Raw genomic sequence first — 15253 nt, 5'->3', positions numbered from 1 at the left:
TCACGGTTAAAGCTCTATTATGTCATTTTTGTCCAATCTGTATAGCAGAATATATAATATAAATATAAATAAATGTGGTCTCCCTGCTCTTCTATTGAGACATTTGACACAATACTGTTTCTGGTTTGACAAAAATTTTGACTTGAACGAAAAATGTCAGCGCGAGTCAGGAGACCCAGGTTCAAATTCAGGGTGGAACACGAAAGTTACATGGTACATCTGTTTAACTGGTAACCGATAAGAAATGTGTTAGGCTAACAAAATTAATAGTTAATCACCCGTTAACTAGTTTAGGTTGTGAAGAGAAAAAACATTCATACAGATGCCACTGTTGTACAACCAACAGTCATTATTTTTTACATTTATTCTTGCCACAGAAAAGTAATGTAATACATTTTGTGCTCGAAATGCATTGCTGAATAGGCCCTGCCTAGTTTATAAAAATAGCTGTTTGAACGAAGGCATTACAACTATTTCTTTGCTGAGGCAATTGTTGTTTCTTTTTACTTTGGAATGTAAAATGTGTACATTGGGGGGCCACTGGTTGAGTCGTACTGAATGTAAAATGTGTACATTGGGGGGCCACTGGTTGAGTCGTACTGAATGTAAAATGTGTACATTGGGGGGCCACTGGTTGAGTCGTACTGACCTAGAACATTCGTTGCAGGGGATCTCCTTGGCAGGCGCCACGGGAGAGGTGGCGGGGGCGGAGCAGTCCGTGCCCAGCGCCGCTCCTCCTTGTAAAGTCCCGACAACGCTCCCGTTGGCGTTGCCGGTAGTAAAGCTTTCTCTCCGGCCCTGCTCGCCGGCAGGGACGCTGGTTGTTGCACTAGCACCGACACCAGCGGTGGCGGGGCTAGCGGCGCCGGGCCTCAAGGGGACCGCGGCGGGCTCGCCCCCGCAGACCTTCGACTCCGACTCTCCGGCGGCGACTGGAGACGATCGGTTGTTGTTGCTGCTGCTGTTGCTGCCGGCCGCAGCGCTGTTGTCGTTATGGTTATTGTTGTTGGCGACACTGGTCTCCATGGCGACGGCGGAGTTGTCCTCGGCAACAGCGTCCAGCTTCTGGCCACCATGTTCCTGCTGCCGTGACGACACCATATGGGGAGAGTCACAGGTTGCCATGGCGACGGCTACATAGGGCTCTCATCTCATCCAGCCTAACAGGGACCTGCGTGGAGGAGGACGGAGGGAACAAGCACAGAAACAAACAAGACAGGAGGTTAGTCATAGTCAGGATGGCCATTCACGACAACTTGTAGGATATTGCAAGGCGGTCCCCAAATAACTGGGGACATGTCGCAACACGTTGTAAAGCTTGGTTAAACGTTGGGTTGTTATTTTTGTAACTATTTTGACAACCCAAAACGTCAGCTCGAGTGGCTTGGGCTTTCTCAGGCATCTGCCTGAGGAAGGCCTGAGGAAGGCCTGAGGACCGAAGCGTTGCACCTTGACATTAAATAAAGAGCTCTTGAAACAGCAAGCGGCAGCGTGCGGGTCTCCCTCCTTCTCCTACACGTTTGCTGCTTCGTCACCTGCTGTTAAGTAAGTCGAGTGTGCGGAAGTCTTCTCTTCAACTCGACACACGCCTGCATAATTACCGATACCTACCAATCTGATCAAATACAAATACCCATATATCTTATCATCCAAACCCATATACATTATGGGTCTGGCTCTATGAACTATGCAGTAATGAACTCGTGAAGAAACATGTAATAAAGTAACATAAAATATCGTGATTGAAGCATTTTTTCAGATTAAGTTCTGATCTGCGTTTTGTGAAACGGCATGAAAGGAGCCTCTCCCCCACACTAGTGCTCAGTGCCCTAAATAATTAGCACAGGTCTGTAGAGCTATGATGTTGTTTAGGTATAATCGTTCTAAAGCGGTGTTCTTGCTGTTCTATACATACAGCCAACACAGTCGAAGACATTTCAGATTGAAGGCTTTAACCATTGCTTATTAATATGAATCATCCGAGATCATTAGTGTTTCTGGAGTTTAATCTATCGCTAATTTGACAACTTCAAATACTTTTTGAGGAGTCGCTCAAGTGTAGATTTTTGTACACGAACATTAAATGCCATTGACAATGAATGGAGAATTTACGTCATATGTGGACGAGAAAATCGGCTATTTATACACTAAATTCCCCTCGACAATGAATGGAGAATTTACGTTACGTTTCTGATGATGTTTCAAATGATGATGATGTACAACGATAAGACCGCCCCTCACTTCACACGGGTGTGATTTCTAATAACTAATAACCGAAAATAGCTGATCTACAAGCTTGTAGCTTCCATAGAAACTTCCATAGAAGACATGCTGGCTTCTATGGATTCCAAATGAGTGAAATCAGTCATGGCGGCTGTGAACTTTAAATCCATGTGAATGAAAAAAAGAATAAGAAAAACACACCCCCATCTCAGAAACACACACACACACACACGTCTCGAAAAAAAACCTCATTCCAATCAGGCTGTCTCCCTCACTCTCTCACACACACACACACACACACACACACACACACACATTCCTAAGCCGTAACTTTAATGCAATCAAATAACACAGGACTATTGTCTACCTTTTCCGTGTCTGTTTGCAATCGCGCACCGCTGAGGAGATAAGCAGGCCAGTGCCATGACAACTTTTGAAGAGTAGAGGGAGAAATCCAATATCATACTGGCAGAGAGAGAGAGAAAGAAAAGCCCCCACTCAGGTCTTTGTCTTAAAGCTGACAGACTCACCGGTTCAACCGCCACAGAATTAATAAAAACTCATCTTTGGACAAAAGTTTTCTCTAAATCTTCTCCCTATGCTGACCCCCGAGAGCGAGAAGACCCTTGGCAACAACAACAAAGGCAGCTAGTTGTTGTGGAGTACTAAAAAGTAGCAATACCACAGTTTACAAATACTATTTTTTTTAATATATATATATATATGTTTTTATTCCACCATTTTGTAACCCATTTTTCACCCCTGTGTCAAATACTACTATTTTAAAAGAAAAAAAAGGTACAAAGATATTAGCCAATTTATGTGTCATGTACTATAGGACTATAATTATTGATCATTAACCACTTAAGCCTGATCTACCATCTCACAGATCGACTGATTTGGAAAAATGAATACATTTTCATTAATAGTGATTTATGTGATTATGTAGTAATAATCTAAATGTCCAATGTAACTACTGTAGTAACAAAAGCGGTTAAATAATTGTATCAGAGTAAAAAGCGGGTCCTTGACATTAAAAATGGTTGAGCACATAGAAACATAAGGTTTTTCAGAAAACTGTTTGGATTTAGACGTTTTTTCTTTTTTAGAATCGGTCTCAGGTCTAAATGGGTTAAGTTAACTTTATGCCACTGTTGCACAAATAAGACCTTCTCCCCATCTCTGTCAGGGAAAGTGTTTAATAAAACGTAAGAATAATGGACCGAGTTAAATTAACACTGGTGATCAACCATGCTGTGTGCCGTTTAAAAGGGTTATTGCCAGAAACGGTTGTAAAATACCTCAGCGCTATGAAATGAGGCGGCTGGCAGCAGGTGCACCTCTGCTGCAGAGTCCAGTTTGTTTGCTTTCCTTACGGTGAGGAGGGCCAACACTACATGTTGGCGTCATATCAATAAATAAAGTAGCAGTGCTATGTGTGGGTATAGTTCAAATGGGGTCTAAAACATGTATTGGTATTAGATCCATGTCTAATCCTGTATGTTGTTTTCCCCTCTTCAATTTGTTTTATTAGATATTGTAAAATACTGTATGAGGAAAAATCGTAGATTATAATATCCTAGTGATTTATTCCATTTATATGCAGTTCACATTTTATGGGGAAAAAAAGGCTTAATTCCGATTAATCTGGGATATTGAGTTATAAACGGCTAGTGACACACATTCCCGTTAACCTTTTAACTGGCCCGCAACCAGTCACAATGTTTTTTTTTAATAATAACAAAATGGGAGCCGTTTTGGACATACAATGTTTCATCATCATCGAACACACAGAAGCATGGCCGCTATCGCTAATGCTGCTGCTGTCAAGGTAGCATGGACTGTTTGAAGGGTAAAGGTGGACTTGTGTGTTTTGGGTGAACCCATTTGGACCTGTTGTTTCAGCTCAGGAGGAGCTGCATGGATTAGCAGCGATTAACCCACTGATATCACAAAAGGTGTAAGACTGGTTTTAAGTCTTGCTAAAAAGGATGATGTTTGCAGATCACAAATTCTATTCAAGAAACCGGGTGCACTTTCAGAAAATGAGTGCATTTTCAGAAAAGAATTAAATGAGAGAGCGAGAGAGAGAGAGAGAGAGAGAGACAGAGAGACAGAGAGAGAGGGCAAGCTGCCATGAGGAATGATGTTTGGAATACCAGTGAGATGTTATCAATCCTGGGTTGCTGCCCATCTCTCAACCCCTTCACTACTTCAATCTCTTGGAGAGCACACACACACACACACACACACACACACACACACACACACACACACACACACACACACACACAATGTGCTAGAGAACTACATGGCCCTCCTACCAGTCAATCATTTCATTTCGTAATCAAAGAGATGTCATTTTCACAAACACCAAACAGAACGAGAACCGTGAAAGTGATTGAGGGGAAAAAATGGACAAAGAAAAGCAGGAGGAAAATAATGAAGTTTTCATAATTATATTTGCTCTCCTTTCTCTTGCTTAGCAAGAGCATCAGTGTCGTTTCAAACGGTTTGCGTTAGGGGCTATGCAATTAACCAATGCAATTAACCAAAACATATCAAAACTGAGATTTAGAAGTAGAACCACTAACAGACTTCATCTTGCTCATGTAGGTTAATCGAATAACCAAAAAAATATTGTTTTTTTGTTCTTTACCACGAATCGACACAAAAATAGTCAAATACATTGTTTTAAATTGACTAAATTGATTAGTCTGACGAACCATTTAACCCTGCATTATGCTTAGTTTTTGCTTTGTACGGACGGACATACTGACATTTTCACTTTTTTAAAGGTTTCATGACATCAATTTTTCAGGTTTTATGACCTCAATTACTTCTTTCTGTGTAGCCTTTTTGAGCTGCAATGAAAAGAGGCAAAACAGTGAAAACATTGACATCTGCTGGCAAATCCCATTGTCATAATCATATATGGGATTTGCAGGCTGTGACATCACAGTCAGCAGGAAATTCAGAGCACTTGTTTGAGCCAGAAAACCCCATACCACAGAAAATCTACTGAATGTTAGAATTGAGCTAATTTTTTTTTACAAAAAATACAAAAACTTATGTCACAATCCCTTTGGCAAAAGATTGGAATAGCGGTGATGAACGTTTGCGTGAAAATGATCTGGCACTGGAACGAAGGATTTTAAAGAGCCCATCGTGTGTCAACCTTTAACCCTTTCACCTGCTGCTTAATTCTCTCCCTCTCACTCGCTCTCTCGCTTCGGAGTTACAAAAGCAATTAGAGGATTAATCTGCAACAATCCAAGGCTAAACAAAGCTCTGGGAGGGACAGTAAAAGCGTTAGGAATGAAATCAAAATGTCTGTGTGTGTGTGTGTGTGTGTGTGTGTGTGTGTGTGTGTGTGTGTGTGTGTGTGTGTGTGTGTGTGTGTGTGTGTGTGTGTGTGTGTGTGTGTGAGAGCATAATCAAGTCTAATCTGAGATAAACCAGAGATGATTCCATGGGGGGACTAGTAGTGATAGATTAAAATAATAATAATAATAATACAGAAGAGAGAATGTTCTCTATCTGTGTCAGATGCACTAAATCGGCGAGATTAAAGGCAGAATAAAATTTTGAATGATTATCATTTGGAACGTTTAAGCAAACACCACAATGACTCTTCCACACAGATCTGGGGGTTTATATAACATTGGTACCCGTGGTATACTTGGTGATGGTTTGTTTTACACCAGGGTTCCCCAATAGGCGGCCCGCGGGCCATTTGCGGCCCACAGAGCGCCCCCTTGTGGCCCATGAAAGAATAAAATAAAAAAAATAAAAAATAAACATTTTTTTTTTTTTTTTTTTTTAAGGGTCCCAGATATAAATGGCATTAAATGGGGGTCAGTAGCCTATGCATGTCAAACTGGGCATCCTTTTCAAATGGGGTCTTGCCCTGAAAATGAATTTTCAGGGCAAGACCTCGACCTCGCGCGTGCAGACTCGGCCCCCAGCCTGGTACGCTAGTCAAAATATGGCCCTTGAGGAAAATTAATTGGGGAACCCTGTTTTACACCATGGATTGTGCCAAATGGGTGGCTTCTATCTATACCGCATGCAGACTAGAATAAAGTCAAGCAACGAATGGCGGAAATTTAAGCCACTCTAGCATTTTCTCTTTTTCGAGTACGTTTGGTCGGGGCGACCGTCTGAAAACTCAGTGGAAATATCTTGACGCGGTTGAGCCCCACCCATGTGGTATATACTCCAAACAGGTTAAAACAAACACTTGTAATTACATATCGTCGATGTCGGGTGGAAACCTTTTATGTCTTAAACCCGTTACTTTTCTGAAAATGGAACAAAAACATGTTCAGAAATGGTGAAAATAGCCAATCTAGGAGCCCACAACACATCGCAACGCGTTCTCGGCTAGTAGATTGGTTATTTTCACTACTTTTGCTTGACAGTCTTGATGCAAAGTAGGACACTATGTTGCGGGAAAAGAACGTAAAAAGTTGAAATCTGGAGATACAAGGTTTCTGCCCGACAGAGAGGTCATAAAACATTATCTGAAGCATACGGTTCTTCTGATACCGAAGCTGAAAATAAACCTCTTGTCTTAACACACACATCATCTACATGTTAATTCATACATGGAACAAGCATGGAAATTAGCAACAATTAGCTACGTGTCCTAAAAACAAGAAAGGATTGGGTAGCATTCAGAATGTGTGTATGTAACGCCACAAGAATGCATGGTACTTATAATACACCCTGTCTGGTTGTCTGTCTCTCTCTCTCTCTCTCTCTCTCTCTCTCTCTCTCTCTCTCTCTCTGCCTGCCTGCCTGTCTACATGAAGAACTGTCTTTGTCTGTCTGTCTGTCTGTCTGTCTGTCTGTCTGTCTGCCTGCCTGCCTATCTATCTACATGAATTACTGGGTGTTACATTGATTTGTCATTTTAAAACTTGGGTTTTTCACTTCGGTTCAACACAAAATAAGACAATAAAACACATCGACAGTGCTGGGAGGGGGAAATAAGCGCGCTGAAGAGCTTCCTACATGTAGACTTAACTTGCTTCTGCTTTCTGCCCATAAATTATCCATTCGTGGGGCCAACAGTAATGCATCCCATTCCTACAGACAACCATATTGTCGCTGCCGGATGGAAACATCGTATGACCAAAACTGTTTCTTTTTTTATTACCATTTAAAAAGAAAAAGAAAATAGTTGAACCAGGGCGTTCATTTTCGAAATATTGAAAGTTTAAATATGGAGGAGATGCAAGATTTCCACCCAAGAAAAACAATATACATATTTTTCACCCCTTTCCTTTCCAGCGCTTGTGCAAAACAGTCATTGCGAGCAAACAAAGCAAAAAAGTAGAAGGTTTGAGAGCTAATGCGACAACAATACGACAATACAACAAATACGACAATACAACAATTACTACAGTTGTGACTGTGTCTTTTTCCTGCTTATTCCATCGGGTGCGCCACATCTCTCCCCCCCCCCCCCCCCCCATGTTGAACTGTAGCTCGGACATAAAACTCTGCAGTATATGAATTATGCATCTCCTAACACTTTAAGTACAGAATGATGTCTTGTTGTGGATAAGCCAACGTGCTGTTTAGCACTTGGCACTGACATATCACCTCCATGCTAACAGGCCAGCAGTTGTTTACATGTACACTGCAAGCCACTAGGCCCTTCTCTGTGGGGCAGAAACCTCATATCTCCATAGAGTTTAAACTTGCTATGTTTTCGCTTACTAAAGTGTCTCACAAAAAGTAGCAAAAAATAGCTGCTCTACAAGCTCACAATGTGTTGCGATGTAACACATTGTGAGCTTGTAGATCAGCTATTTTAAAATGTACGTGAAATTTGTAGCCTAAGTGTGATAAATATATAACCAATGAAAAGTATTAACAAGAGCTTGTGACTACATAATAACTACATTTGAACACAGGCAATTTAAACTTTTTCCAGAATATTTACACTTTTTGACATACAAGGTTTAGGCCCGACAGCCTGTATGAGGCGGGAATGTTGCTGCATCATCATTCCGCCTGGTTGTACACAGAGAGGGTAGCAGAGTGTGTGTACGCCGGCGTACATTCCAAATATTTGTGCCCGAAGGACTGTTGTTATAGGCTGATGCTCGCTGTCATGATTTCTTTCAAATGGACCCTGTGTATGTAACTCTGAGAGTATAGCCTACACATGGACCCATATAGACCCTTACAGGTCTGTAACTCTGAGAGTATAGCCTACACATGGAACCATATAGACCCTTACAGGTCTGTAACTCCGAGAGTATAGCCTACACATGGAACCATATAGACCCTTACAGGTCTGTAACTCTGAGAGTATAGCCTACACATGGAACCATATAGTATAGACCCTTACAGGTCTGTAACTCTGAGAGTATAGCCTACACATGGAACCATATAGTATAGACCCTTACAGGTCTGTAACTCTGAGAGTAACTAACTGAGAGTGTACAAATGGTTTAGAGAGCATTGGAGAAGAGCGTAACTCATTAATTCAGTCATAATTCAGTCAAGTCATATTATTCAACTAACCAATCTAAAAGTCTAGTCGCCTGCGCCTTTTGACAAGATCAACCGAAAAGCAAGACCCGAGTTGGAGCTTTTTCTGACCGCCACTGGGGTCTTGCTCAGGGACACTTCGGCACATTGCAGAGGCGTGGAAACCGAACCTGGGACTTTTTGGCATCCCAGGCGGGCTAACCATTCAGTGATTCACCATTCACCTGTCCCTACAGCCATTTGAAAAACACCACGAGCCTCATCATTGGCTCTCATTAGCGCGCAATATCCTTAGCTTAGTTTAGCCAAAAAGAACCGGACGGACATGTTTGAAGTCATCCTAATCCATTTAGCATGTGTTAGCATTAACTTTAATACAGGATGTCAGCGATTGCTGGACGCCAAGAGTCACGAGTGATCAAGTGATTCATCCCCCATTTTATTTTTAAAGGCAAAACTGTGCGTTTACTTTGTGGGACAAATAAATTCTCCAGACAACAAAGTATTTAGACTCGTAGTCATTCCGTTTGCTGGCGTTTGTTTTTGCTACATTATCAGGCAGCAGAGCACAGTGTTTAGTTTTTTTTTTAGGCAGATCATGTTACCGCTGTGCTCAGTCAGTGCCCTCCCTGTCACACGGTCGGTCTCTCTCTCTCGCATTCACCTGTCTCTAGTCTATCCCACTGGCCTCCTTCGCTCTGCTAACCAACCGCACTCCCTTTCTTTCATTGGGAGAGTGAGAGAGAGAGAGAGAGAGAGAGAGAGAGAGAGAGAGAGAGAGAGAGAGAGAGAGAGAGAGAGAGAGCGGGAGAGAAAGGGTGAGACTCACAATGAAGCCCAGGTTTTTCCACCGTCAGAAACAGTTCCCTTCTTTTCACAAAGAACAAAGGAGTAGGCCTCAGTCGCTCCTACCTCTGTTTTTTAATTAAGCATGTCCCCCCCTGCACGCACACACACACAAATGTATAGACCCGCGCGCACACACACAGAGACCCAGAGACACAGACCAAGGTGATTAAAGTGGCAGATCTGATCCTGTGAGAGGTGAATAATAGCAGAGGAATGCCTCTGCTTGGGACACTGCTAGTTCTCTGCACAGTTCTGACAGACTCAGTCTGTGGCGCATTGTTTTTCCTGTTCCCCTCAATCTCAACCATCTCTCTCTCTCCATATGCTTTTCAGAAGCTCCTGAAAGGGGCATTCAAAAGCTCCTCCCCCCCTCACCCCCCCCCCCCCCCCCCCCCCCCATCTTCACGTTCATCTATTCTTCTAATCTACTCTCTCTCTCTCTCTCTCTCTAACTCCAGCTTTTCTTAACGTGCTTACAGTATACACACACAGAAGTGCAAACAGCACAAAGGGGAAACGGTAATAAAATAAAATAAACGAATAGGAACATTGTCGTCCCGAGAGCCAAAGTTGGCCAAACAAGAGTACAATATCTATTTACACAAAGAGTTTTCAGACAGTCTGAGTCTGGTCAAATCCCCCACTTCTGTTTCACAAAGAGTATACACTCTCTAATGGGGAGGTCAGCCGTTCCTCCCATAGAGAAGTGGTTCTCAAACGTATATTTAATTACAAGGACCCACAAAACTCTGAGTGTGTGTGTGCCAATGGACCTGCAAGGGTCCATTTGGTGCCACACTTTACCTGAGAGGTGTTTTGCACAATCTCAACCTGTCCATTTGAAAGAACACTGCCATATAGGGCTCCACTTCTATTGTGTAGAGTTTCAATGCATAACTAGCGATTACAACATAAATATTGCACTCAGGACTGTGATTTTCAACATGTTTAACACACTTCATTGATAAGATGGCTCCACTCTGTAGAATTACATCAACATATAATGAATGAGACTACATCCAAGGACTTCAATTCATGAATGATATAATACAAGATATTTTGCCTGACTAGTGAAAGCTCATGAAATGTAGAAGACCTAGTCATACTGAGGACCTAGTCCTGATTGGCTGCCACACACACTGTATTGGTTACTAAGGTCACATGACCAGGAAACAGGTAACAGGTAAGAGAAATCTTTAGAGACACCCAATGTTATGTAACTTAATGTTATGATTGAGACCGGACGGTTGAGAGGAGCATGCGTTACAAAAAAAAGAAACCAGCGCTTCTTTCACCTGACAAATATCACTATGTCATCATTGCCCAAAAATCCCCGTCTAGCTAAAGAAACAAAATACAGCGAGAAGGCAGTGTGTTTCTGCAGATATAACACCACCACACTAGTCCAGTGGCTGATAACTGCTGGAAATGATGGGTCAAAACAACGCTTGTATTGTTTTGTCCTGTAAACAGGACAAAGTTACATACCATGCCTTTAAGTTGTTTAGGCCAGCAGGATAGTCAGAGCAGGTAGAAGCCCAAATCTAAACTTGTAATTGCAGTGTGACACCAAATTTGACAACAGGATATTTAAAGCTTTACACACATTTACAATGCCTCTACGCATTTGAACACTAAATAAAAATGTCTATAAAATGGCTTTAGCTTTTATGTTTAACTTTTTACATCTGCACGTCCAAACTCCATATCCAAACTTTCAGCGGATCAGATAAATTCCAGATTGCGTCTTCAAAGCGTCTCGCACGGCATAGCCCAAAGTCAAACAACAAAGTCAGGAAGACCAGCGTGAGACCATGGGTGTGTGTCCATCCCTTCCACCAAGGTCTCCATGAAGGTCATCCCTCTCGCGGCATGAGGCCACTCTGCCCAACACCAAACCCTCTATCAAAATGTCAGCCAGTGTTAGCCAAAGACAAAGGTGAAGGGCGCCGTGAAAAGCCCCGGCATCCATCTCCCACTGTCAGCGTCCTGAATGGGCCTCCTCAGCTCTAATTAGGCCTGTTTATTTGTTGCCATGCAGAAACGGAGGGATGGAAAGAAAGAAAGAAGAGGAAAAAAAACAGGGAGATCAAGGAGGAGGGGGAATTATCTCCTGCACAATGTGAGAGAGGAGCCTTGGTTGCCATCAAAGAACACACACACACACACAACACATAATCACAGAAGAGGCTTAATGCTCTCTGTTGAAAGTACGGGGGGGAGACAACTGCAAAAAGGATGAGGGGGTTGATGGATAGGAGAAGGAGTGAGTACTTTGTACGTGCGTGCGTGCAATGGCTCTGGCGTGACCAAGTGTTTTTCGCCTCCTCCTCTGCTTTTTGACTTCACAAAAGGTTTCTTGCCTGTGTGTGCGTCGCCCGGAGGTGTAATATTAGACACTAGATGCAGTAGCTGCCCTGCTCCCCCCCCCACCTCCCCCTCCGTCTGCCTGCCTATCCATCCCTCTATCCCCTCTCCTCGCTCGCGTCTCCCCGGCGAGCGAGGGCCTTCATTACCCAAACGACACCTTATCATTACAGGCCGAGGCGCGGTCCCAGACACCTAAAGCGAAGCCAGCCACTCCATTTAGCACAGGAATCTTGTTCGACAAATTACCTTCTCCGCCACAAAGATGCCTTTTAGCGAATCAAAATCAAAAACTGCGCCCGAGAGAGACAGAGAGAGAGAGAGAGAGAAAGAAGAAAGAGCGAGAGAGTGAGAGAGTGAGAGAGAGAGAAGACGGAAGAGGAGAAGGATCCTCAACCCCCCACACCCCCCACCCTCCCCCTTGAGCAGGTATGCGAGAACCAACCCCTGAAGTCGATGACAAGTAAATTGGTCTCATTGGTTGCTCTGGTAACATTACACTCAAATGCCCCTAAGGTACGTGTACCTGATATTTCATTGTTGGAGGAGAAATAACCTGGGTAATATAGGAGATATAGGGCGACATTTGAGATGACAAGCATCAAGAGGAAACAAAGAAAACGTGGTCGGATATGCAAATCCCAGAAATGTCCAGGTGTGCAACACAAAGCAACCGGATATGATCCCAGGTCAGCATAACGCTGGTTGGCCTCAGACTTGTAATGCAATAAATGCTCAGAAAATGGCTTGTTTTTCTTGACCACGATGTTAAAAATGTCAGTTAGTGTCAATAGTCTAATAATGTAATGCTGGGCGCTACACTCCCTCTGCCGACATGGAGAGAGCAACGGACTGACCTCATACTTCCTTCACTGCATGAGGAGTCCAAGCTGTTTCTTTTCACCTGACAGGGGAGAGTTTCCCTGGTTGGGCGTAGCACGTGGAAGGAACATGTTATTCCACCAACCAGTTCCTTTCCCCTCCATCAAGCGCCTCGGCTGGCCAGGGGGAGGCAGTTTTAGAGACAGCATGTTTTTAGTGAAGGTGCCTATACCCTGGGCCTAGGGGAAAACGGGGAGAACATGCAAACTCCACGCAGAAAGGAGTAGACAGCATGCCATTTAGTCAGATGGTTCGTTTACCTGGTATCCTATAGTTTACTGAGGCACTACACCGTCTCTCTGCATTTTGCGTATGCGTTTACCTTGCTTATTGTCACTCTGCATCTGCTAAATGCCTAAATTGCAAAAGAGGGTATCAGTCCAGGCTATGGATGGATGCATGCTTTTAACTCTTAACGAGTAACATGAGAAGCGTCAGCCATGTTAACGATAGGTCACAAAATCTGATCTAGGATCACATTACGGCTCCAATCCTATAGCCTTCATGGCTAGTCAATGAGGTCTGACCCTCCAGTCTGTACTCAACGGCTTAAAGACTATTAGGGTCTCCATTCGAGGTCAGGTGACATCAATGGTTTCAAACCCGAACTCTGAAAGGATTGAACCGAATTCTATAGCCTATCAACAGAAGTGCTGTACTTATAGCCTACCAGCACACATTTGCGTCAAAGCGTCAAACGGAATGAACAGGACTTTGATTGAATTCAAGATTTCTCTCTCTCTCTTATAAGGGAGTGATGTTTTAAGCCGGCCTGAAACCGAAACACAAAAATAAACAGTGAGACACGCTGGGTCGCAGCCACCACTTACTCTGCTAAAGATTTTTCCAGCATCAAAGGGCTGAGCCAATCTACATAGTTAATGCCTTCACTTCGTTCTACCCTCCCCTTTCCTCGAACTCAAAACAGCAAGGAGAGAGAGTGAGAGAGTAAGAGAGAGAGAGAGCGAGAGAGAGAGCGAGAAAAAAACGGGGGATTTTTCTTTTGCCGGCAATCTGGAAACACTCTCTAGTTAATTAGGGTTGATTGGAAATGAACCGCACAAACAAAGGGCAGCCTATGCCCTGACTATTATACCGTGCATGTGTGAGTGTATGTGTGCGCACAGTCACACACACAAACACACGCATGCACACACACACACACACACTAACCACCTTAGAAACCGGCAAAAAAAAAAGCACAACTTGCCGTGTCCCTCTTTTCTCTCACCCCCTCTCTCGCAATGCCCCCCTCCCTCCCTCCCTCCCAGATTAAGGGAGCATACCGTCAAAGAATGTGTGACGACCTCCGCTACCACGGTGCAAAAAAGAAGGAAAAAAAAGAAAAGAAAAAAAAACTTCCAGCAGCACTGATGTTATACAAAAGGCAAGAAGGTAATTAAGTTTGAAAGAATAGGAGCCCCGGCCACAAACAATGCAACAGTGTCTATGGGGAGGGGGGGGGGGGGTGATCGGACTGACGGAGAGAGGCAGAATAGCCATTAACATTCACTGGTCGGGACAGAGAGAGACCGAGAGAGACAGAGAGAGACAGAGACTGAGACCGAGAGACCGAGAGAGAGAGACTGAGACCGAGAGAGAGACAGAGACTGAGACCGAGAGAGAGAGACTGAGACCGAGAGAGAGACAGAGACTGAGACCGAGAGAGAGAGAGACAGAGACAGAGACTGAGACCGAGAGAGAGAGAGACAGAGACAGAGACCGAGACCGAGAGAGAGAGAGACAGAGACTGAGACCGAGAGAGAGAGACTGAGACCGAGAGAGAGAGACAGAGACTGAGACCGAGAGAGAGAGAGACAGAGACAGAGACTGAGACCGAGAGAGAGAGAGACAGAGACAGAGACTGAGACCGAGAGAGAGAGAGACAGAGACTGAGACCGAGAGAGAGAGACTGAGACCGAGAGAGAGAGAGACAGAGACTGAGACCGAGAGAGAGAGACTGAGACCGAGAGAGAGAGACAGAGACAGAGACTGAGACCGAGAGAGAGAGAGACAGAGACAGAGACTGAGACCGAGAGAGAGAGAGACAGAGACTGAGACCGAGAGAGAGAGAGACAGAGACTGAGACCGAGAGAGAGAGAGACAGAGACTGAGACCGAGAGAGGAAAAGAGGGCAAAGGGGAACCATGGATGGTATTTATCTGTCTCCCTCTGTCTGTCTGTCTGTCTGTCTGTCTATGTCCATTCTTTTCATCAGTTCTTTTTTTTTCCATTTTCATTCCAGTCGCCCCCTGACATCTGCTTTGGAGCCCCCTTTCCCCGGTGTCTCTGGCCGCACCATTAGTGTGTCACTAGCACGCACGCACACACGCACGCAAGCACACACACACACGCACCCACGCACGCACACCCCTTTCATCTGGTTCCAACTTCCAACTCCCATCTTTAAGACGTGTGCATA

At 44.0% G+C, this 15253-nt stretch overlaps 1 protein-coding gene across 1 annotated transcript in view; it reads right to left on the bottom strand.

Moving 5' to 3' along the window:
- The window catches only part of zfhx4 (zinc finger homeobox 4), a 124314-nt gene that overhangs the window by 90391 nt on the left and 18670 nt on the right, over positions 1-15253 (bottom strand). Inside the window, exon 2 of the mRNA XM_083778823.1 lies at positions 650-1171. Coding sequence (XP_083634949.1) covers positions 650-1125 — 476 coding nt within the window. The 5' untranslated portion in view covers positions 1126-1171. The remainder of the gene's footprint in view (positions 1-649; positions 1172-15253) is intronic.

This window comes from Protomyctophum parallelum, assembly GCF_964188405.1.
Source record: "Protomyctophum parallelum genome assembly, chromosome: 12".
Taxonomy (NCBI): Eukaryota; Metazoa; Chordata; class Actinopteri; order Myctophiformes; family Myctophidae; genus Protomyctophum; species Protomyctophum parallelum.
Note: the sequence above shows the minus strand (reverse complement) of the source record. Positions and strands in the feature narration are given on the sequence as shown.